At 35.2% G+C, this 23,549-nt stretch overlaps 1 protein-coding gene across 14 annotated transcripts in view; it reads left to right on the top strand.

Moving 5' to 3' along the window:
- trioa (trio Rho guanine nucleotide exchange factor a) overlaps window positions 1-23,549 on the top strand; it is a 573,337-nt gene that overhangs the window by 467,597 nt on the left and 82,191 nt on the right. For 12 of the 14 annotated variants that reach the window (XR_015515963.2, XR_015515967.2, XR_015515966.2 and 9 more), the window contains 6 exon segments: window positions 2,819-2,950; window positions 6,220-6,450; window positions 11,184-11,306; window positions 12,503-12,694; window positions 13,640-13,809; window positions 23,315-23,489. Coding sequence is in view for 7 of the 14 variants with exons in the window: in XM_087294511.2 (XP_087150637.2) it covers window positions 2,819-2,950; window positions 6,220-6,450; window positions 11,184-11,306; window positions 12,503-12,694; window positions 13,640-13,809; window positions 23,315-23,489 (1,023 nt within the window). In the remaining 7 variants the exon portion in view is untranslated. 14 annotated transcript variants of the gene reach the window in all.

The raw sequence follows: 23,549 nt of genomic DNA, 5'->3' as shown, positions 1-23,549 counted from the left end.
ACCTCTATAAACCACTTGGTTTAACTTACTCAATATGATAAAATATCATATATCAAGATAAATTAACATTATTTTACTAATATTTAGGAACCTTTGCTGCAAAGTTATTTAAAATATTAAAGTAGACACTTTATTTGCATTTAATATTTTCTTTGTGTATAAAATCACTTTTGTCAGTTTAATTTTATGCACACAAAATAATGGAGCACATGTTAATAGTCCAACTTGATCCCAAATACTAATTCATTGTTATTTTTAACATTAATGCTTAATATGCTTTATACTTCAGACCCCCAAGTTTAATCTATTTGTTATTAATTCTAATATTATAGAGTATAATAATATTTTGTGATGACGTTCACTTATTCCTTTATATAATTTAATAATTTAATTTCATGCATGGGCCAAAATGGGAATAAATAGTACAATAGTTGCTGAAAATAACACTTTAATTAGCATGCACTTAATACACAGATATTGATTATTATACACAAAGAATAAGTTTAAGTAACTTTTTAAAGTTTTTTTAATTTAAGAATCAAATTTGAGTCATTTCAACTGGAAAAATCTTACTTTCCCTAATCAGATATTCCTCTCACACATGCAGTGTTGCCGTAGACAGGATATATCAACAGTGATCTCCACTGCAGAGATTTTTCATTCCTTTGAGCATCAGCACATCTGCCAGTCTGGAGGCGGTCTGGTTTGGCCTGTCCTCATGCATGAGATTCTGTTTGAGTTCTGCTCTTCTTCTTTGAGGAAGACTGGGATCAGATGAAAAATCATTTGATTGCAATTGACATTCAGAGCACAACATATGAAGCTCATCTCTCATCATGTCCTGCATTAGTTGTAATTCGCTTCTTCTTGATGCCAGAGCTCTGTATAGACTGGAAAACATAAACAAATATGCTTATTATACATATCGATGTGGATTATTTAAATGATGTTAATTAAAGGATATTTTGCCCTGTTGTGTTTTGGCTGGTTTAGACCTGTCATGGCTTTTTTTTATGAATAAGTCGTTGAATTATTCACTCGACTGATTTGCTGTGGATATTTGGTTGTGTTTGGAACTATTTGAGTTGGCAGTTCAGATTTAGTTTTTTAGTGATTTTAAAGATTATATTCCTTGTGCAAAAATAGCTTGTGTAATGTAAAAAAAATAGCTTGTTGTTTGACGAAACAATTGTCTCTTTATCTGATAGCTATAATTTGAATGTTACGCAAACTGCCAGTAGATGGCGACAAGTACTGTGTTAAAGAATGATTCATTTGAATCATTGACTCTATTATAGTTTAAAATACAAAATCATTTCATAAATGTAACACTGCAGTGTTGCTCTGAAGTGTTCAGCTCTGACTTTGTAACATTTAATTAATTAAATATGACGCTAAAACCATCAGTAGGTGATGACAGGTCACTGTATGATTGAGTGATTAATTAAATCATTCATGCAAATGATTCATTCATTACAGCTGGTTCATTTAGAAAAAGAACAAATAACTTTATGAATAGCTTATTGAATCATTGACTCAACTGATTTGTTCAAAAACTGATTCATTCAGAAACCAAACACAGCAGTGTTATTCTGAGATCTCTGATTTTGTTTGGATCTTTGAGTTGGCAGTTTAGTTTTTTAATTTTTAGTTATTTTAGAGTATATTCCTTGTGCAAAAATGGTTGATGAAAAAAAATCAGTTTTGGTAGATTTATTAAATTTTTTTTTATTTTTATTTTTTAAATGTCCTACAAACTGCCAGTAGGTGGTGACAAGTTCTTGTCTTAAACGGTGATGAATTTGAATCATTGACTCGATTTCTTAAAATAAATGTAGTTTAGAAATGAAATGCTTCAGTAAAATGTACAAGTGTTCTGGCATTGTTTGTAAGATTTGATAACTAATATGACAGTCAGTAGATGGTGACAGGCCACTGTCTGAATGAGTGATTCATTGAATCATTCATTCAAAACAGCAGGTTCATTTAGAAATGTATCAAGTGACTTTATGAATAGGTCACTGAATCACTGACTCAACTGATTTGTTCAAAAAACTGATTCATTCAGGAACCAAACACAGCAGTTTTGCTTTGAGGTCTCTGGTTTTGGCAGTTCAGTTATTGATTTAAATTTTTTTTTCATTTTAAAGATTATATTCCGTGTGCAAAAATGGCTTGTGTAATATTGACAAAATATTATGTTTTTTTAGATTGCTATGATTTAAATGTCACACAAACTACCAGTAGGTGGCGACAAGTTCCTTTATTAAAGAGTGATTCATTTGAATCATTGACTTGAATAGTGTAAATAAGTGATTCATTTAATCATTCATAAAAACGATTCATTTAAAACAGCAGGTTCATTAAGAAACGGACCAAATGACTATGAGTAGGTTATTAAATCACTGACTCAACTGATTTGTTTAAAATCTTTTTAAAAATAGATTTTAATCAAATCATTTGAATAATTTTTAGTCAAGTCCCTGTCCTAATAAGTGATTCATTGAATGATTCATTTAAATTATTTGTTCAAAACAATTGATTTATTGAATCATTCACTCATTCAGTTTGTTCAAATACAGATTTCTTCAGGAGTGAAATACTGCTATGTTGCTCTGAGGTGTGTAACTGTTTGGTTAAAGTTAAGTTGACAGCAGTTTATGAATTTTATGAATTTATTTATTTAAATGAGCAACTCTATAATATGAGCTCACCCAGTGTTCAAACAACAATTATGGTGTTATTGTAACCAATAAATAGTGCACAGCATCATTATTCATCTGTAAATGATTGTGTGTGTGTGTGTTTGTTTCTGCAGTACATGAGTAATGTGGACTCGTGGTGTAAAGCGTGTGGAGAAGTGGATCTGCCCTCAGAGCTGCAGGAACTGGAGGATGCTATACACCATCACCAGGGCCTGTATGAACACATCACCGCTGCCTACTCGGAGGTACAGAGCCGCGCTGCTCCAAATCACTACTCTGAAAGAGCCTTTAAGAGAACACATCTTGAAGTAAAGTATACCAGCACATTATTGCAATTACAGGCATGTCTGACTCTGAATCGGCAATTGTAGATAATTATATTTATTATCAAATACTCTGTGCTATGACGATACAACTTCATTTAGCCTAATAGGTTTGTGCCATCATTTACTTATCACTTTTTGTCAGGTGAGACGAGGTAGTAATCCCCTTATTGTACAAAACTCATTTAATATATGAAAAATGTTTTAGTGTTATAATATTCATAATTATACAATTAATCTGTTTTAATACCAATAGAGTTCTCTAGTTCAATTTTCTTTCATTTTAGTTTAGCGTTAATCATTTATTGTAGATAGACAGCAGAAAGTTTTTTGTTTTTATCACAACAGTTTTATATTCTGCTAATATCCAAAATAATATTATAATATTAATTTAAATAAATGTACTTCTGGTGGTTCATTCTGCTGTGGCGACCCCTGAATAGTAAAGGGACTCGCACTAAAAGAAAATTAATAAATGTTCATCTCTGGACTTTTCACTTCTGATTGTTTCTGCACTGTAAAAGCTTACATGATCAATTAGTCATGACAAAAGTAATGCTGATTGATGTTAGTCGGATAACATTTCTTGTGTAAAAAATTATCGATAAAATGCTTATGATAAACCACTGTTTGTTTACCTTTAAGCTCTGCTTCAGTTGCTTGACACGTGTGCACGTGAAACAGCCAGTTAGTTCCAGCACACACACATATGTACCATCAACAAAAGCCTGACCCCTTCAATGTTTACAAATACAAGCGCAGCCGTTTAGAGGACATTTCTGGTTAATGATGTCAGAATTAACCGGTATTTTGAAATTGATGTGTAAACGGTCTTTTCTGGAAAAATTCCGGAATGTCCTTGCCTGTGTGAACATAGTTTCTTTTAATTTACCGGAAAAGTCATTCCAGTAATTTTCCGGATATTTACCGGCACCACTGTGTGAACGGGGCTGTAGTGGCACACCTTTCGTGCACATCCTTTTGTACCACCTTTTGCAGCTTCTATTCCAACAACCAGTATTTGAAAAAATGCGAGTAAGATTGAATCTTCTTTTAACCCTTAAAGACCTAGAGGTATTTTGTTGGCACCTAATTAATTAATTAATTTAAAAAATTTTGTTTAAAAAAATAAATAAATGAATAAATTAAAAAAAAAAAAAATTTAAAAAGCAGTGTTATTGTTATTTTAGCAGTCAGCCTCAAGTGTCATATATTATTTTAAACAGGTGGACCTGAAGCTTCATTCTGTATCATTTAAAGGTCCAGTCTAAAAGATTTTTTGGTCCAAAAACGTATGAACATACAGAAAATATTCCAGAATTTTAGTTTTTAAAAAAGTGGCATTTTCTAGTTATTACAAACAAAACCTCATGAAGTTTTTTTTTCTGTAGAAATACACACTATGATGTTTTATACTTCCAAAATAAATTTTGTCTACATCCACCTTTCCCTGAGCAAGTTATAGCAATTTATGTCAATGTTATTCTAAGGCGTCTTTCAGTGAGGAAAAAACAAGTGCATTTATTTACTGACAATGTATTTGCCCAAAAGTTCTGGAAATGAACTAAACAAAAAAAATGTTACAAAATAACAGAACACTGAAACAAGTTTGACTTTTTCCAAATAATATATTTTCAGTTCCCATAAACAACATCACTTACAATGAACAAATGAAGAGTAAGAAATAAGAAATAATGCGTCAAAGTCCAAATAAACATGGTGCAAATCCTCAGTAAAAAATTAAATATAAATATTAACTATACTATAAACTAAACTAAATTCAATGTGGACCATCCTTAGTTTTTATATGCCAGCATGGATATGGTGTTGACCCTGCTGCTTCTCAACTTTTGTGATGCAGACAAACAGCCGCACCGTCATATGCGTCCTTTGAAAACAGCAAGACCAGCACTTCGTCTTTGCTGTGTCACTGTTTTGTCATGTTTCTGTGCTGTTGTGCATGCAAAAGTACTTAGTATGAGAATTATTTCATGCAAAACTTTTTTTTTTTGCGTTTTATTTAGCCGTGCGTAAATGTGCAGCCTATTTCTCATTCCGGATTGTTCAAATAGCTGCTTGCTGGTCCACTAAGCAAAACCTATGCTTATTGGTTCAGAGAGAGCGAGTTTGAACCAATCTGGGCATGGAGAAGGGACAATGCGTCAATGCATCATGTCTGGTTTGTCCGGAGACACAAGCTACGAGCGTTCCTTTGTCAAATCAGCGTTGTCAAAATGTTATGACATAACCACACTGTTTCCGGAGCCTCCGAAGGTCCGTGAATGTAATGTTTTACAGCGATATAAAGCTGAGACTCTCTTCTTTATGCCAATCTTTGAATTGTATGGCCGATCAAAAGTTATTAAACAATTAAGAACAATACCTATTTTTAGCCGCGGGTGTCTGTTTCGGTCTTTAAGGGTTAAAAAGGGTTGACTGAAGAAATGCAAACAAAAATACAGTTATAATAGACTCAAACAGGGTCGGTCAAAAAAACTATGTTGCTTCCAACATCCATAAGTGCAATCTGACTTAAACGTATAAACTAATGACCTTATGACGTATTATTGTCGGAAGCCAAAATACCAAAGTGAAGGTTTTTAAATTGTATCAATTATTAAATTATGCAATTTAAATAATACAATCACAACGCATTCTTATTATATTTAAATATCAATTTTAATCATGTTTTAACCTTTTTAACTAAATTATTATCACATTATGCATAACTGGTTCTTACAGGTGCTATTGACTTACTTGATTCGTTTAAAAAACAGACTCATTCAGAAGTGAAACTTCTACTCCAACTTGCCTAATTAACCCAATAAAGTCTTTAAATGTCTCTTTAAACTGAACAGTAGTATCTAGAAAAACATCTAGCCAAATGTTATATGCTGTCATCATGGCAAAGATCAAATAAATCAGCTCTTAGAAATGAGTTATTAAAACTGTTATGTTTAGAAATGTGTTAAACTTCTCAGTTAAACAGAAAAATGAAGGAAATAAATATAAAAGAATTCAAATTTAACAGGAGGGCTAATAATTCTGATTTCAACTGTATGTGAATATATAATTAAAATGAATGAATGAATGATGTATATTATATAACATGTTCTGTTATTAAGAATCACCTAATAACTTCATCCACTTAATGTAGCATAACTGGTTTGTGCAATTGTAATTATTCCCAGGTGAGCCAAGACGGAAAAGCCTTATTGGACAAACTTCAGCGCCCCTTGACGCCCGGCAGTGCTGATTCGCTGACAGCTTCCGCCAATTACACCAAGGCGGTGAACCATGTTTTGGACATCATCCATGAGGTTCTGCATCACCAAAGGCAGCTGGAGAACATCTGGCAACATCGCAAGGTCCGGCTGCACCAGCGTCTGCAGCTGTGTGTTTTCCAGCAGGACGTTCAGCAGGTAACACACACACACACACACACAAACACAAATGCTCATTCACCTAAAAATACCCCTAGATCCACGTGGGTGCGAGTGGCTGCACGTGGCGTGTCATAATACCTTTGGGGGACGATTTCAAAAGCGTAGAGATGATACAAGCGGATGAGAGAGTGTGAAAGAGATACAAAGGAAGGGAAGTGGAGGCTGCATGAATAACTAAAGGGATAACTTTCATTTAACAGATTTAAACATTAATCATTAATATTAAAGTTGCAGTAGGTGATTGTCTTCAGAAACATTTTGTTTATGCTGGTTGAAATTCTCTTCACATATTAATAGTACTGGTTAAGCTGATGTAGATTTTGTTGCATTATGAATAGGTTATATGCACAGAAGTGTTGTTCAGCCACTGAAATCTTCTGATAGAAGATTGATGAGACTATTTTCAGTTTCATGAGGGAGCTTTTACAGCATCGATATTGTGGAATTTTATTTAGTTAAACAACAAAACGTCAGTGAAGAGCGCTAGCCTGCTTTACTGAGGTCAAGTTGGTTTTATATTCACATTGGTTCATTATTGAACATTGACAACCTGTGACGCGCTCCCTATAGTGTTTACCGCTACTCTGAATATTCATTCTAAAATGGCATGTATTTATGGCTTAGTAATGACTATAATTCCTGCATGCCACCAGCTAACCACTAAGCATACAGTAGTCGCTTTAGGACAAAGCGCGAGAGAGAGTAAGACATTTACATTTACATTTGCATTTAGTCATTTAGCAGACGCTTTTATCCAAAGCGACTTACAAATGAGGACAAGGAAGCAATTTACACAACCAAGAGCAACAATGAATAAGTGCTATAAGCAAGTTTCAGGTCTGTAAAGTCTAAGAAGGGAAGTTTTAGTAGTATTAGTATTTATTTATTTTATTTTTTTTTTGTGCAGTTAGTGTGATATTCAGAGAGGCAATTACAGATTAGGAAGTGTAGTGGAGACTAAATAGTTGAGTTTTTAGTCGTTTCTTGAAAGTAGACCAGAAATCCTTGCATGCTTGAAATATTGTTTTGCTGCTACACAACTGAAAACAGGCTAGATAGTTTTTTCGTTAGGAATTGTAGTGTTATAAAATACTATAAAGTTGTATAACTGGCAAATGACATGATCTAGTGGGTTGTTTACTGTCATCCTTAAGGTTGCGACTGGGTGCGTGTCTGTGATTTTAGGGGCCTTGGCTTTGGACGGCAGGGGAGGGACTGTGATTCAAAGATATTATGCTAACGGATGCATTTTCGTCAGTCATTTTGTTATAATGTTGGTAACAAAGTGTCCCATTCCCACCTTACAAGCCTCCGCTGCAGATAAATATGTATCAAATAAAATAAATAATATTATAAGGAAAGTTTAAGCCCTCCTGTTAAATTTTAATTCTTTTATATTTTTTTCTCAATTTTATATACATTTTATTCTAGCCGAAATAAAGCAATTAAGACTTTCTCCAGAAGAAAAAATATTATAGGAAATGCTGTGAAAATTCCTTGCTTTAAGATAATTCATAAAACAATTTAAAAAAAAAGAATTAATTATTTAATTTTAAAAAAATTATATATATATATATATATATATATATATATATATATATATATATATATATATATATATATATATATAGCTGTAATCGAACCGGCGATTCTTTTAGCAACTGACGCAATGCAAAGAATTTCCAGTCTCCTCTCAGACCGGGTTGGGTGTAGTAGGACCTGTTTGTTAAACGTGGGGGCTCGTCCAGGATGGTGAGTGAGTTTTAGGAGGGTGAGTGTAACAGACGCCAGCTAGCGAAGTGCTGAGCGGGTAAATGTCACTCCTCTGACCTCTTGAGGTGCTCTACTGACAGACACTAGCGACCTTAGTCTTTAGCCTCCTTGTTAAAGGGTCACGAAACACCAAAACACATTTTTTGAGCTGTTGACAGTCGTATATGTGTCCCACACTGCTAAAAACACTATTAGGACACCTATATTTCACTAAAAAGTGTAAATTGGTTGTTTTTGCGTTATTTCAAGCAAATTCGTACTTCCTGTTTGAAACAGATTTTTGAAGCTGCGTCACGGTCATGACATAATAGCGTGTATTCCAGCGTGCAGACTGGACGTCTGTGCCAGAGTGTGTCTTATTACGTCTTACAGTGTGCTGCATTAATGCATGGGTAAGGCTTGGTTCAAACCAATCAGCGCGCTCTATTGTGCAACTTCATTAATATTCATTAGTGTCACCGTGTTTACGCCACAGAGACGCCACGTTGTGTTGGCAAAACAAGCGTGAAGTGTTGCTTTTATAGTTTGCTGCAGTTAAGTTTCGTTTTCATTTTCTCTCTGTGAGAGCTTATCTGGATCACGTGTGGATTAACAGTGTACGCGACGCTCGACAACAATAACTTACGTGTCTAAGGAGGATTATTGTTTACCTGAGAGCTGTTCTCATCTGCAAACGCTGAGATTGTTTATTCAGTTTGTTCGTATCGAATTAAGTTAACTATTGCACTGAGTGCAAACATGTTAGCACAATAACACACGCGGCTTTCTGACGCTACCTGCCGTGTGCATCTAAGTTTCCGGATAAAGGCAGAGTTTTTTTTTCTCTCATTCGCCGTGCGGTATCAAGCATTGCATGAAAAATACACGCTTAGAGCAGATCCTCGAATCAAATATCTCGTTTGTCGCGAGGGGCATGAATGAATTCCCTGAATGAAAGAGCCAAACTGCAGTTAAAGTCCAACATTTAATAATTTGGCAAATAATTCCACTACAGATGTCCATGTAGGTTAAACACCATCACTTTCTCATGTGTGTGTATTTTGACTGAAACTCGCGCGTGCCCAAATAGACACTCCCACACCCTCCCACTTTAGTTCCTCCGACACTCCCCCCTAAACAGAGCTGGACACGCCCACTTTTCTGACTTTTTCCAAAGTAGAGGTGTGAAAACACCCTGCTGAAACGAGGGGGTTTCATGGCCCTTTAACACAACTGACTTCCATGCAAAGAATCGCTGGTTCGATTCCAGCTCAGGCCAGGTTGGGTGCAGTAGGACCGGTGGGTTACACAAGGGGGCTCGTCCGGGATGGGAATGAGGTTTAGGGGGGTGAGTGGAACAGCAGGCGCCAGCTAGTGAAGTGCTGTGCTGGTAAACTTCACACCTGAACTCTAAAGGTGCTCTTGTGACAGATGCTAGAGGGCATGGTCTTTAGCCTCACTGTTAGAGCAACTGACTCCCATACTGACCGGATTGGGTGCAGTAGGACTGTTGGGTTACATACATATCTTCTCAATTGTTTTATAATTTATTATATTAATATAATATATTTGCTTGTTTTTAAGAAATGATTACTGGCATACTAAACTGTTCCTATTTGCTTTACATTGCATTGACATTTACTTTTATTTTGTTTATTTTATTAACGTGTGTGTGACCAAAGGAATTTAACAATTTCATTTTAAAATTAAAAAATGTAGTGCATTTATAATAACATGTATTTTTTATTTAGTTTTTTCCTTTTTTTTTATTTATGATTATAAGTAGTCTAGCAGTGTTTTTTCATTGACTGAAGCTGCAGATCTTTCCCTGTTCCTTATTATGCTGCAGCAAACATTTTTACCACTCATTTTTTCCCCTCCCAAAATTCCTACTTCCCTCAGCAGGTTTGAGTTCAGCATGTAATTACTGAGCGCTGCCGCTTTAATGCATGAGAGAAAACACCACCACAACATCAGGGCTGAAGTTCCCTTAGATCACAGCATTCGGCTCGCAAGCAGAAATAGTGGTGTGTTGCGAATTGAAGGATAAGCCTCTGCTAGATTATGTTCAGTGTGTTGGTGCAGAGACTGGGTTTCTGCATCGAGGTGTTCGACCAAAAAAATGCAGAGCGGCTCGTTCTGAGGATGAACGAAACTGTTGCCATGGAAACCACTATTCAGGTGCTGAGGATGCAATGAGCCTGACTGAGAATGACATTTTCTGCATGATGGTTTCAGTCCTGGACTCTGCAGTCTCACCTGTCTTGATTTGACCTGCATTTATTTAAGTAAAGTTAATCATTAAAGCATTTTTAGTAGTATTTAAGTATTTTGCATCTTATTTTCTCAAAATTTGCAGCATTCCTTGTGTATTTGCTGTTTAACTATTGACAGACTTCACATACTTTAAAATTGTGTTTCTTTTTTTGACCTTAAGAGTCATTGGACTAATTTATAGGAAGCAAACACTTAGAAACAATTCAATTCACATTTTTCAATAATTATATCTTATATATTAAATTATATATTATGTATTGATTATAAATTAAATATCATTCCAAAGCAGCTTTTCAAAAGGTGCATGTTATTATAATATAGTCAAAATCAGAAATACAGCAATATTTTACTTTTTTTTTTTGGTAAATGGGATTGAATAATTACAAATCCTCCAGGGAGTCACTGTAAACCGTTCTGACAGGACACATTCTTGCCTTAAGGAGGACTGGAGTGCTCTAGTGCTGTATCAGAAATTAATGAATATTTTTTTCTGTGTGTGTGTGTCTGTGTGTGTGTATCTGTGTGTATCTCTCTGTGTGTGTGTGTGTGTGTGTGTGTGTGTGTGTGTGTGTGTGTGTGTGTGTGTGTGTGTGTGTGTGTGTGTGTGTGTGTGTGTCTGTCTGTGTCTGTGTGTGTCTGTGTGTATCTGTGTGTGTATCTGTGTGTGTCTGTGTGTGTAGGTTCTGGACTGGATTGAGAACCATGGCGAGGCATTTCTCAGCAAACACACAGGGGTGGGAAAATCTCTGCATCGCGCTCGAGCTCTGCAGAAACGCCATGAAGACTTTGAGGAAGTGGCTCAGGTTTGACACTCACTCTACTATCATTCTTATGGGAGTTTAATGTATACTAGTGACTTATTTTCTTAAAAATCTGACTTTTAGTTACTAGGTTGTCACAATTAAGTAAATTGTTTTTGTGAATTTTGAATTCATTGCTAGCATTTTTGTCTCTTAAATTTACAATTCTAATCTTATAACGTGTTATTCTGAGGAAACAAGTCTGAAAGATTTGTCAGAAATAGTGAGAATCTTAAACTTCAAGAAAGGCATATTTCTGAGAGAAAAAAAATATATATATAAGTTATTATTTTTTTCAAGAAACAATAATGATTTTACTTTTATGGTTTAGTTATCTTTAATGTTAGTGTAGTTTATATGTCATAATTTAGACGTTTTTGTTTTTGTCGATAATTAGAATCATGAAATGCAAGAAACAATGTCGCAGTTTTGAGAAACTAGAAATACAATATTTACTCAGAATTTTCTTTTCAGTTTTTTGATTATTTAATTAATGAAAAAAAAATCTGAATTTGTGACAAAATCCAACAAGAAACCAAGGCCAAAAGTTGTCCTTTTGACAGTTACAGCTTTGCCATATCGCAAAAAATCCAAAATATTCCTAAAGGTGATGTTCTAAGATATTAGAATTGCAGTATGTGAACTCTTATTCATTTACACTTATTGTTGCTCCAGAATATTGACTCAACATTTTTTAGTCATGTTTAGTTTAGTTTAGTTATCATGTTTAGTTTCAATTTCATATTATTGTCAAGTAACATAAATCATTTTACTTTTAATGACTTTAGTTCTCTTTAATGTTAACTTTCACATGGTTTGCACGTCACAATTTAGTTTCATTTATTTTATTTTTCATTTTGTTGATTGACAAAAACGTGAAATGCAAGAAACAAGTCAGTTCTGAAAACCTAGAATTACAACATATGCGTATTCTTATTTCTAAGCAAAGAAAATAACAACAAAAAATATTATATTGTTTACATTATTAATTTCTCAGCTTCTCTGACATATCTTAATTTGGGGGGAACAATCTAAATTGTAATGTAAATCAAGAAGAAATCAAGACATCAAGTTTACATTTATGCCATATTATTTAGTTTCAATATTTATTTCAAATAACAAAGGTGATTTTAAGTATTTTTTTTGATTATCTTTAATGTTGACATGCACATCTTCATCCACACATCTCTCCTCTTCAGAACACATACACAAATGCGGATAAGCTTCTGGAAGCGGCGGAGCAGCTGGCCCAGACAGGCGAGTGTGACCCAGAGGAGATCTATCAGGCCGCTCATCAGCTGGAGGACCGAATCCAGGACTTTGTTCGGCGCGTGGAGCAGCGCAAGGTCCTGCTGGACATGTCAGTGGCTTTCCACACTCACGTCAAAGAGGTAAGAACCAGATGCTTGAGTAGCAACGTCAAGATGTTGTTTCTGGCACAATTGGTCTTACAGTAAAACACCTTCTACTGGACTGTCCATGCTTTTAATGACAGTAGAAGACTTTTTTTATGAAATAAGGCCATTTTTAACAAAGTATTAATGCTAATATTGATTTAATTCATGTATCCAGTTGTTTATAATTGTATATTTATTAATGAAATGTTCTTGTCATAAAAATAGCCTTTGTTTCTGACATGACATTAAATAAAATACATCATCAATGTGTTGTTTTCTGCAGTAGTGCTTTAAAGGGCTTTTAAGGGAACACGCAGCCTCCCGAGGAAAGACGTTATAATGTCAGCCTGTTAAAATCTAGTCAGGAAAAGTTCAATTCTTTGCTTTTAAATATGGAAGATTCTCTGTAGAGCCTTTCCCCGTCAACCATCAAAGCACCTGCTTTTGATACAAATTCACTTCCTTCAGTGGTAATCTTCAAAACAGAAGGCTTCATTTCTCAGATCGCCTTCTCTGAGCAATGCTAGTGTTTTTAAGCATAATATGGAGGTTTTTTTTGTTGTGTGTGTGTGTGTGTGACTGATTTCTTTTATGCATAATATGGAGGTTTTTGTGTGTGAGACTATTATTTTCAGGGGGAAAATCTATTTAAATGCTTATACATTTCACAATTTAGTTTTTTCTGTTGTTGCATATAATATTCACTTATCTGCTATATTATACAATAGGGTATTTTTAGTTAATGTTAGTTAACCCACACCCCCCCACCCGTTGTGCACTATTAGAAAAGACTACCCTTTTGTTATGTTCGTATTACAGTGAAAATAAAAAATTGACATCTTCCCAACAGGGAAAACCATCAACAATCAAAAATGCATGATTATATGGTGTACATTGGGGGGGGGGTAATAAAACTGTACATTTGTGATTTGTGTGTAGTTGTGGACGTGGCTGGAGGAGCTGCAGAAGGAGTTGCTGGACGATGTGTACGCCGAGTCTGTGGAAGCCGTGCAGGATCTGATCAAGCGTTTCGGGCAGCAGCAACAAACCACACTGCAGTTCACTGTAAACGTCATCAAAGAAGGAGAAGATCTCATCCAGCAGCTGAGGTGCATCTTCTCATCTGTCCTCTGCTTTCATGTCTCCTTTTGCCGCAGCTTCTTCCTTTCATGTATTGGTGTGTGGACTCGAGCTTGATTAGTGTGAAAGCCAGCTTTTGAAATCTTTCTCTCACCTAGGAAGTCCTAAAATCCTAAATGAAAGAAAGGGATCATTAAATAAATCATGGACATTAAATAGAAAGCATGCGTTAGGTTGTGTGTCCTTCCACACAGCAAATAACACAGCCAGTGTAGTGCATGAACAAATGACTGGATCTTTTTGACTAAAGTACTCAATGTAATCGAGTCAACTCATTCATTGATAGTGGTAAGTTCACAAGTAAATGCGTTTTATGAATTTTTTCGCATTATTTACGCATTTTTTAATGCATTTTTACAAATCACAGAGTGTATATGAGCAATATCACATGAGTAGCACTGTGATATGGCTGTCTAGGCACTGGTGGGAGGCAAGCGTTGGCTCTAGGTCGCAGGCTGAGTGCAGGAGTTTTCAACACACCCAAGTTTGGCTGATTTCACTCACGGCCTCCAACCCCGCTCCCGCGAGCCAAAATTATAAAGCATGTGCAAACATCATTCACATATTACTTGCTGCGTTTTAATTGAGTTGCATTAATTACATTGAAACATAAATATATAGCTTACCTGATTGAGTTGAGATGGCTGAGCCTGTTTCTGTGAGGACAACATGGTTGGATTCCTGACACGACTAACCATGAATCATCTTCCATTGTCAATAAGTGTGTGCCATAGCATACCTGCGTCTGATGTACGTACATGTATAGAAAATGCTGCTTCACAAAGCCAAGTTCACAGCTCTGATGGTGTGGTTGAGTCGAACATTGAGCATGTTTACATGGGCAACAATACTTTGAATAGATTTTAAAACAATTAAGACAATACTTTGATTAAGAGTCATCATGTAAACGGTGGTTTTTGATGACCTCAATCCGACTGAAGTCATAACTGAACTAAACAGAAATGATATTAAGACGTGGAGTATGCAGATGCCTGATATCATTAAAAATAAGCATTTATTGTCTGATACAGAAATGGCCACAATTCAATGGGACCACAAAACTAGTAATAGGATATATTATAGGTGGGCATAGGTATATTTTTTAAAATCTAGATTAATCTTACTGTAATCTTGGAATTAATTTAGATTAATCTAGGTTAAAATGGCTCGTTTGAATTCTGCCGAAGGCATTCAGAATATGTGTGCTACCCAAATAATGACTAAAAGTAAGTCTGAGAACGGGTTTCTCAAGCCAGGTGGCGCATTAGACCAGGGGCTCATCTCCTGTTTCCAAAATGCATCACAAACTGCTTGAGAAACTGTTCTACTATGATAATTGGTGGTAAAAAATAAATGATGTTCAATAAGATGTACTTGCGTTTACTAACTGTTAATACAGTTAAACATCAATTTTGAACTGTAGGCCTACAGAAGCTCCAAACAGCTCCATCCGACTGAAGTCATAATTGAACTAAACAGAAATGGAATCAGGATGTGGAGTCTGCAGATATTAGTGGCATTACTGAAGTAAACACCACAGTCAAACTATTACCATCATGTAGGACTTTTCACCATATTTTCCGACAAGATCCACACATGCAGCTGACAGTAAAGGACTTCGCAAACACATATTGCAAAATGCAGAGGTTTTTTCTTTCCATTCGGCGATATTAAATTCCACTAAAACAACACTCTTCCACCAGTCCTTACACCTTATTTGTGTCCAATACCCCAGTTAGTCGCTGGGGCATGAATGAAATGTTCATGAGTGAAAGTGAACTGCCGAACTGCAGTTAAAGTCACCCAAAATTATGTGAAAGTGCAGGAAACGTGTAAAGCCTTAGGCCACAACATTCAAAAAGCACTTCACGTAAACACCTTAATTATATTATTGTCTTTTAAGGCAAATTACTACATTTCAGTAGTGTCTTCCTTCAAAGTAAGTGAAAGGTCCAGAAGGGCATCCTTCCGATTTGATCCTGCTGATTTGATTCAGAAGGGCCCTTTTTTGTCAGACGGCTCACCGGTTTTACTTTAATTCACCGTCATTCATTTTAAAAAGCACCTGGTCCATTTTATTTGTATATGTTGTACTCGAACGCATAAACTCTACAGGTGCCTGATAGTTAGATGTGGAGCTAACATTAATCAGAATCACTCTAGTGAACGTATAAAATCGATATATTCGCCTAATAAAATATATATTTTACCTGTTTGTTTGATCTTAAACAGCTTATAAAAACAGCATTTTCAAGGGAAATGTTATATTGTAAAAAATATAATTATTGCAATATCGCATTTTTATTCCATGATCTTTCAGCGCTATCACACACTAATTTAGCTCCATCCATCAGCGTCTGCTTGGCATTTTTAGTCCTGCACATCCTCTACATTACTGTAAGCTGGTGAGTGCGGCTGTGGAGTGCTTGTCCAGTGCTGGTCACGTGTCTGATCTGCATGTGGAAGAGCTGCAGACGAGTGTGATGGCTGAAGATTAAGGAAAGCTCCAGCAGAAAGTGAAGCAGAGGAGTCTGAGAGCGCCTCAGGGCAGATTCAGAGCTCCGCTTGCAGACGATCTCTCACGTGTTCAGCTCTGACACATCGCATCACTACAGCTCTCACTGCAGCAGCACTGGAGGAAAAAGAACAAGGATACACTGGAGAAGTGCTTTCATCTATCCCAAATGACTCAATCCATTTATGCAATAATAACATTTTTTAGAAGTTTAAAAAGATGAGTTCTGAGGATTTTAGAGTTGTGTAAAAGAGTAAAATATATTTAACAAGTTATTGATGATGCATAAAATAAAATGTTATTATTTATTTATTTATTTTATTATATAATCTAAGAGAAAAGCTTGGGCTGTCAAGGATAAAAAAAATGCATATCTATTCACCTTATTCTCAGCTGACGAGTGGGCGCTGCCATTTGAATCTTTTTGTCTCGAGACTTCCGGTCACATTCACTTCCATTCATTTTTTGACGTTAACAACTGCTCGTTACGCTGCTTGATGTTGCAATTTAATATTTTCTTATTATATTATGCTACTTGGTCTGTGTAGTCATGCAAACATTTGTTTGTTGAGCAAGTAGTTTGACCGTTTTTTGCCGTTTATTATTCCTTGTCATTTCTCCCATAGGCGACTGAATCGGAAGTTCTAAGACAATCGCGAAAACAGGCGCACTTCCGCATTTTAGAATAAGGTCAATATATAAAAGTTTAAAATTAGTAGATTTTTTTTTCATCTAAGCTACATTTGCATATTGTAAAATATTTGGTCCTGAGAAGAAAGTTAGGCTTTAAAAAAACATCTATATCATAGAAAATATGTAGTTCTTAAAGAAATGTTATGCATCTTTTTATGAAGGATGTAAAGCCAGAAAATCAAAAGTTCTAATATTAAATCATTAATGAGCTGGTAAAAGTGTTGATGTTTCAAAAAAATGTTGCATATATCAGTATTTATTTATAATACAGTGTAGTTATTCAGTTATATATTTATTTGTTTAAAATTTACACACACACACACACACACACACACACACACACACACACACACACACACACACACACACACACACACACACACATATACATATACATATATAAATTTATTTGGATGGATGGATAGATAGATATGTATGTGTATATATATATATATATATATATATATATATATATATATATATATATATATATATATATATATATATAAGTGCATTTTAATAACAATCCTTAAATATTAAATCTAAATAATATATAATTCTGTTACTGTAAATGTTATATATTTTTTCAATATCATCACATCAATTAACCAGTAATAATGATATTTTTTAAATCTAAAATGATTTTTATTCAGTTTTTGCAATATATATTAATTCTTATCTGAATAATATTTTATGCGATGATTTTACTGTAAGTGTAATATTTTTTAAATAATCTATATATATATATATATATATATATATATATATATATATATATATATATATATATATATAGTAAAATATCACATCAATTTAGCAGTCACAATTATATAGATATTTAAAATAATTTTGCAATAATGTTTTACAATAGATAAATAAAATTGTAATATATTTTATAAAAAATTAATTGTTTTTAAATATCATCCCATTAAACTAGCACTCACAATTATATAATTTCTTGTGTGTGTACATAATGTATATATAATGTATGCATAATGTATGTATAAAATCATTTTAATAATTTAGTTTATACATTTTTTTTTTCATTTTTAATAACAATCCTTAAATACTTGTAAGTATTCAACCCGAAGAATATATTATGCAATTCTGTTAATACAAATGTAATATATATTTTTAAAATAATTTCCCCGACCACAGATGTCTTTCAAATAAAAGCAGATAAAGGCATGTGGCTTGATTCTCCTCCTCCTCCACTTGCAAATTGGTCAGTACACATGTGATTTCTCTCTCTCTCTTTATGGCTCCTACTGTTATTCTCTCTTTCTCTAGTGTCTTACATAATCCTGCTTTCATAACCGGCCAGTTAATTATGCAGAGGTAATACTTAAACCCCAAGAGCCCAGAGGTACAAACAGAAAGGTCCCCAGCTCACACCAACACACCGCTGAGACGTGACGCACTCTCACAAGAGTAATCAGCATCTCACTTACTCTCTTTGCAGGACTGCCATCATAGTATCATAGTAAGTTAGGGTAATTAGGCAAGTCATTGTATAACATTGGTTTGTTCGGTAGACAATCTAAAGAAATATTGCTTAACCACTTAAACTCTGCGACGTCATCGACGTTCGCTTTAAGATTTAAAGGGCTAGGGTTGCACCAGACCCCCGTAAGTGGTGTCGTTTGAAAGTGTAGAATCTATATTTTATGCACATATGCATCACTTTGATTTTTATTTAACTGTATAAAAGTTATTTACACTTGAATACACAGTATTTTGGATACACAAGCTAGGTATTTTACATTGGTTCATTTTCAAATTTTTTTATATGACACATGTACAAGTTATAGCTCAAATGAAAGCTCTTGCCGGTGCTCATACAGTTCTAGCATTCTTTTTACTGAATTATATTCATATGTCAAACAGTTGTCGAATGAATCGCGGTGTTTCCATGGCGCAGAACTGTAAACAATACATTCATGATCAATGAGCAGCCCCAGATAGCACACAGCTGTCATCTCTTACCTTATGCTGTGCCCTTCAGAGTCATTCTCCTCTGTTTTTAAGTGGATGTGGATCAGTAATCCTTTTATATGTCTGATGTGGTCCAAACACAGTGAATTATGTTTGATCAAACAAAAGAATAGTGAAATATGAAAACAATCATCGGTCCCTGTGGCTTGTACAGCACCTCTCATCAGTTGGAATGCAATAACTTTTGCATAGATTATGGTAGAGACATTTTTCTTTTTTCCTATGATTACAGACATGTGCAGAAACCACCAAAATTAATTACAGCACGCTAGACCACACAGAACCTAACAGGTACAATTTCAAATTTGAGTTTATAAAAAAAATACAAAAAGTGCCTCTTTTTTTAGCTGTTTATTATAACACAGACAACATATACAGATTTTTTAAACACCTTCAATAGTGTTTTATTAAAATTCAAAGGGTTTTCTTTAAAATGATACCAAATTTTTGCATTTACACCTCTGTATGTGGATTTTGGGAAGCTTTTAAATTTGGGTAGGCAAAATCCAGGCGGAAATCCCAAAATATCAGCAGAATTTAAGTGGTTAAGGGGGCTAATAATATTGACCTTAAAATGGTTTTAAAAAATAAAAACTGCTTTTATTCTAGCTGAAATAAAACAAATAAGACTTTCTCCAGAAGAAAAAATATTATCAGACATACTGTGAAAAATGTCTTGCTCTGTTAAACATAATTTAGGAAATATTTAAAAAGGAAAAGGGCTAATAATCTGTTTTAAGTCCTGTAGAATGATAAAAGCACATCGACATGAGAAGAGCTTCTCTACAGAGAGCTTTTATTACCACCATAACTTTGATTTTTACTTTATTACGCCATTTGTTTTTAATAAAGTTTAATCAGAGCTATCCCGCTTGTGTCCTTTGAGACGGGATGAAAGGACGTCTTGCTTTCTCTTCCCCCCATCATTCTGTTATACAATTATTACTAAAACTGTCCCTGATCATTAACCTTTTTAACGAAGAGAGGATAATGTCGCATATTTTACATATTATCTTTCCAGTGGGCTTGTAATCCTCCCTCTCGTTTGGAGATAACGCTTTAAGGAGCATATCATTTCAAATTTTTAATGAATTTTTAATCTCATTAGTGCTGGCTTTTGTTGTTTTCTGACATTTAAATTTCAAGCCTCAAGTCACTTCCTCTAACAGTTGTCGGATTTTGTTAGTTTTAGGGTTAATGTTCTGCTGATCGTTTACTTGTATCCCACGGAGGCTGGAGCTACACAATAAAACTAAAGTTAGCTTTTTAAACTCAATTAGCCCTGTTTTTACTGACTCCAGCATCTGCAGGCGCTTTATTTTCACACTCCATGTAGAATTAATGAACTCTGCTGCGACTGCTCATTTTGCGTGATTCATTCGAAGTGCTGTGAAAGCTGCCATTTAAACTTCGGCTTACACCAAACTTCATTTACTTTATTTATAAAGAACTTTCAAGTCCATAATTTGGGGCCAAAATGCTGTACAGAAGACAAAGTCAAAATATACATATACAGTTGAAGTCAGAATTATTAGCCCCCCTACATATTTTTTTTTTGGAAAGAATATTTTTTCAACACATTTCTAAAAATATAAGTTATAATAACTTATTTCTTATAACTGAATTATTTTATCTTTGCCATGATGACAGTACATAATATTTTACTAGATATTTTTCAAGACACTTCTACACATTTAAAGGCTAGAAGGTAGATTTTTTCCAATGAATCATGTGTTGAACTCTCCAATCCTCACAAATACCGCAGAAGACCTACTGGAACCCACATGAACCCAAGATTCTCAGAGAAATCAGTCAAGTTTGGTGAAGGATAAATCATGGTTTGGGGTTACATTCAGTATAGGGGAGATCTGCAGAGTAGATGGCAGCATCAACAGCCTGAGGTATCAAGACATTTGTGCTGCCCATTGCATTACAAACCACAGGAGAGGGCAAATTCTTCTGCAGGAAAGCACTCCTTCTTATACTTCAGCCTCCATATCAAAGTTCCTAACAGCAAAAAAGGTTGAGGTGCTTAAGGATTGGCCTGCTCAGTCACCAGACATGAACATTATTGAGCATGTCTGGGGTAAGATGAAGGAGGAGGCATTGAAGATGAATCCAAAGAATCGTAGTGTAATTGTGACTTCAGCTGAATTTTAAAAAACATACACACAACAACCAAGAACAAATCATAAAACATGATCAAATTCTAGGGAAAATAAATGAGTTTTAAGTGCGCTTTGAAATACAGAAAGAGTGTTTAAGAAGATTTCACAGACATGTCATTTTGAAAAACAACAGAGAAGCTTTGATCACCTTACATGAGATCGTGGGGACATCAAATGCATCTGGTAATTCCCTATAGGGTTAAGTCAGAAATATATTCTGGTGCTAAATCATGCATAACATATAATAACATGAGTCCAGTAATGTACAGGAAGCCAGTGTAATTTAATAAGCACCAGAGTAGTTTTCTCTCACTTCTTGGTAACTCAACTCGCCTTATTTCTATAGCGCTTTCACAAATCACAATGATTACCAAAGTGCTGTACATAAAACACATATAACGCATGTAAAATATACATAAAACCAAAAAACACAAACTCACATCACATGATTAAAAGCTAAAGAAAATAAATGTGTTTTTAGTGACCTCTGATAAGACTCAAAAGTTTGAGCTGTTCTTAAAGAGAGTGGGAGATCGTTCCTTGGAGCCGCTACCGAGAAAGCTCTATCATCTCGACATTTTAAGCGTGATCTCGGAACTTGCAAATAGAGACAATCCATAGAGCGAAGAGATCTCACAGGTTGGTGCATAATAATTAGCTCAGAAATATACTCAGGGGCCAGGCAATGGAGGGATTTATAAACATACAACAGAACTTTGTACTGAATTCTAAGTTGGATTGGCAGCCAGTGTAGAGAAACAAGTACTGGTGTAATGTGTTCTCGCTGAGTTCTGTACAAGCTGCAAGCGAGACAGAGAACCCTGACTCACACACAGATACAGTGCATAACTAATCCAAATATAAAGACATTTTCTGCAATTTCTTAAAGGATAGATTTTAACTTATTTATATTGGTATAGATCAGGGGTGGCCAACCCTGTTCCTGGAGAGCCGCCTTCCTGCAGATTTCAGTTGCTACCCATATCAAACACACCTGAACCAATTAATTAGGACCTGAACACCACGTGATAATTACAGGCAGGTGTGTTTGATATGGGTTGCAACTGAAATCTGCAGGAAGGTGGCTCTCCAGGAGCAGGGTTAGCCACCTCTGGTATAGATCTAAGATAGGAAAAACTATTTTGTACCATATTATTAATTTGACAATCAAATGTCTAATGTTTTTTTTACTTTAGAAATATCTTTCCATAAGATAAACTTATTCTCCTTCCAGAATACCTCGGGAAAACAAACTCGGTCGGAAGGCTGAGAGAACTCAGACACACGTTGTGAGAATGGAGATTTCTGCATATTTGTGGCAGTCTGTCTAATAAAATTGCTCAAAACACCTTAATATTTTAGAGGAAGTAGTTAAAATGTGTATAACCAATGATTGATCTTATCCACTCGTGACCCACCCATGAGTAACTATGCAGCCTATTTTTTTGATTACTGGATTAGCGGCAGTACCTGCGGGTATAACTGATAAATGATGTGCTCTTATTGCTTTGTCATCCACATGACGGAACTCGTTGTGAAGATCAGGGGAAAAATTAAACATGCTAGACTTACTACGATAGTGTCGTGAGGTGTTGCAGACATGGTATCGGTTGTTGTGAATTATGCCACAATGGACGAGAAGAAACAATTGAATCTTGTCATGATGTCTATTTGTTGTTTACGAATCTTGACGAATAGGAAATCGTGATGAAATCGTGTGATCTGATCGTGACTTAAGACTATGCTCTGGTTAAATTATGGGTTGTTCTTTAGATTTGATCTTCAATGTACATCATGACAGTTTTTGACTTCCCCAGTAAACACTTTGTGTGATCCTTACGGACTCCTTAATTTGACCCCTCTCAATCCTCGAGGCAAATAAGACACTGGAAGTGCAAATAAAAGCATTGTGTCCATGTAAACAAGATACAATTGGCAAGAACAATTCCTAAAATTCCATCCGACCTGGGATTAAAAATTCCAAACATTCCTTAAATTGTTTAACTTCCATTAAAGCTTTGACTTTTCCCAAAGACAGCATTGTAGGAAGCCTCTCTGACAGACTAGATCAAATATAACACCTCTCCCTCTGTCCACATGCAGAGACCTGGCCATCTCCAGCAACAAGACGCCTCACAACAGCTCCATCAACCACATCGAGAGCGTCCTGCAGCAGCTGGATGAGGCTCAGGCTCAGATGGAGGAGCTTTTCCAGGAGAGGAAGATCAAGCTGGAGCTTTTCCTGCAGCTCAGGATCTTTGAGCGGGACGCCATAGATGTGAGTTTACTCAATACATAAGGAAGGCCCTGTTTACACTTGGTATTCAGATGCATTTTG

Source organism: Danio rerio, chromosome 19, assembly GCF_052040795.2.
Source record: "Danio rerio strain M-AB ecotype USA chromosome 19, GRCz13ab, whole genome shotgun sequence".
Lineage (NCBI taxonomy): Eukaryota > Metazoa > Chordata > Actinopteri > Cypriniformes > Danionidae > Danio > Danio rerio.
Note: the sequence above shows the minus strand (reverse complement) of the source record. Positions and strands in the feature narration are given on the sequence as shown.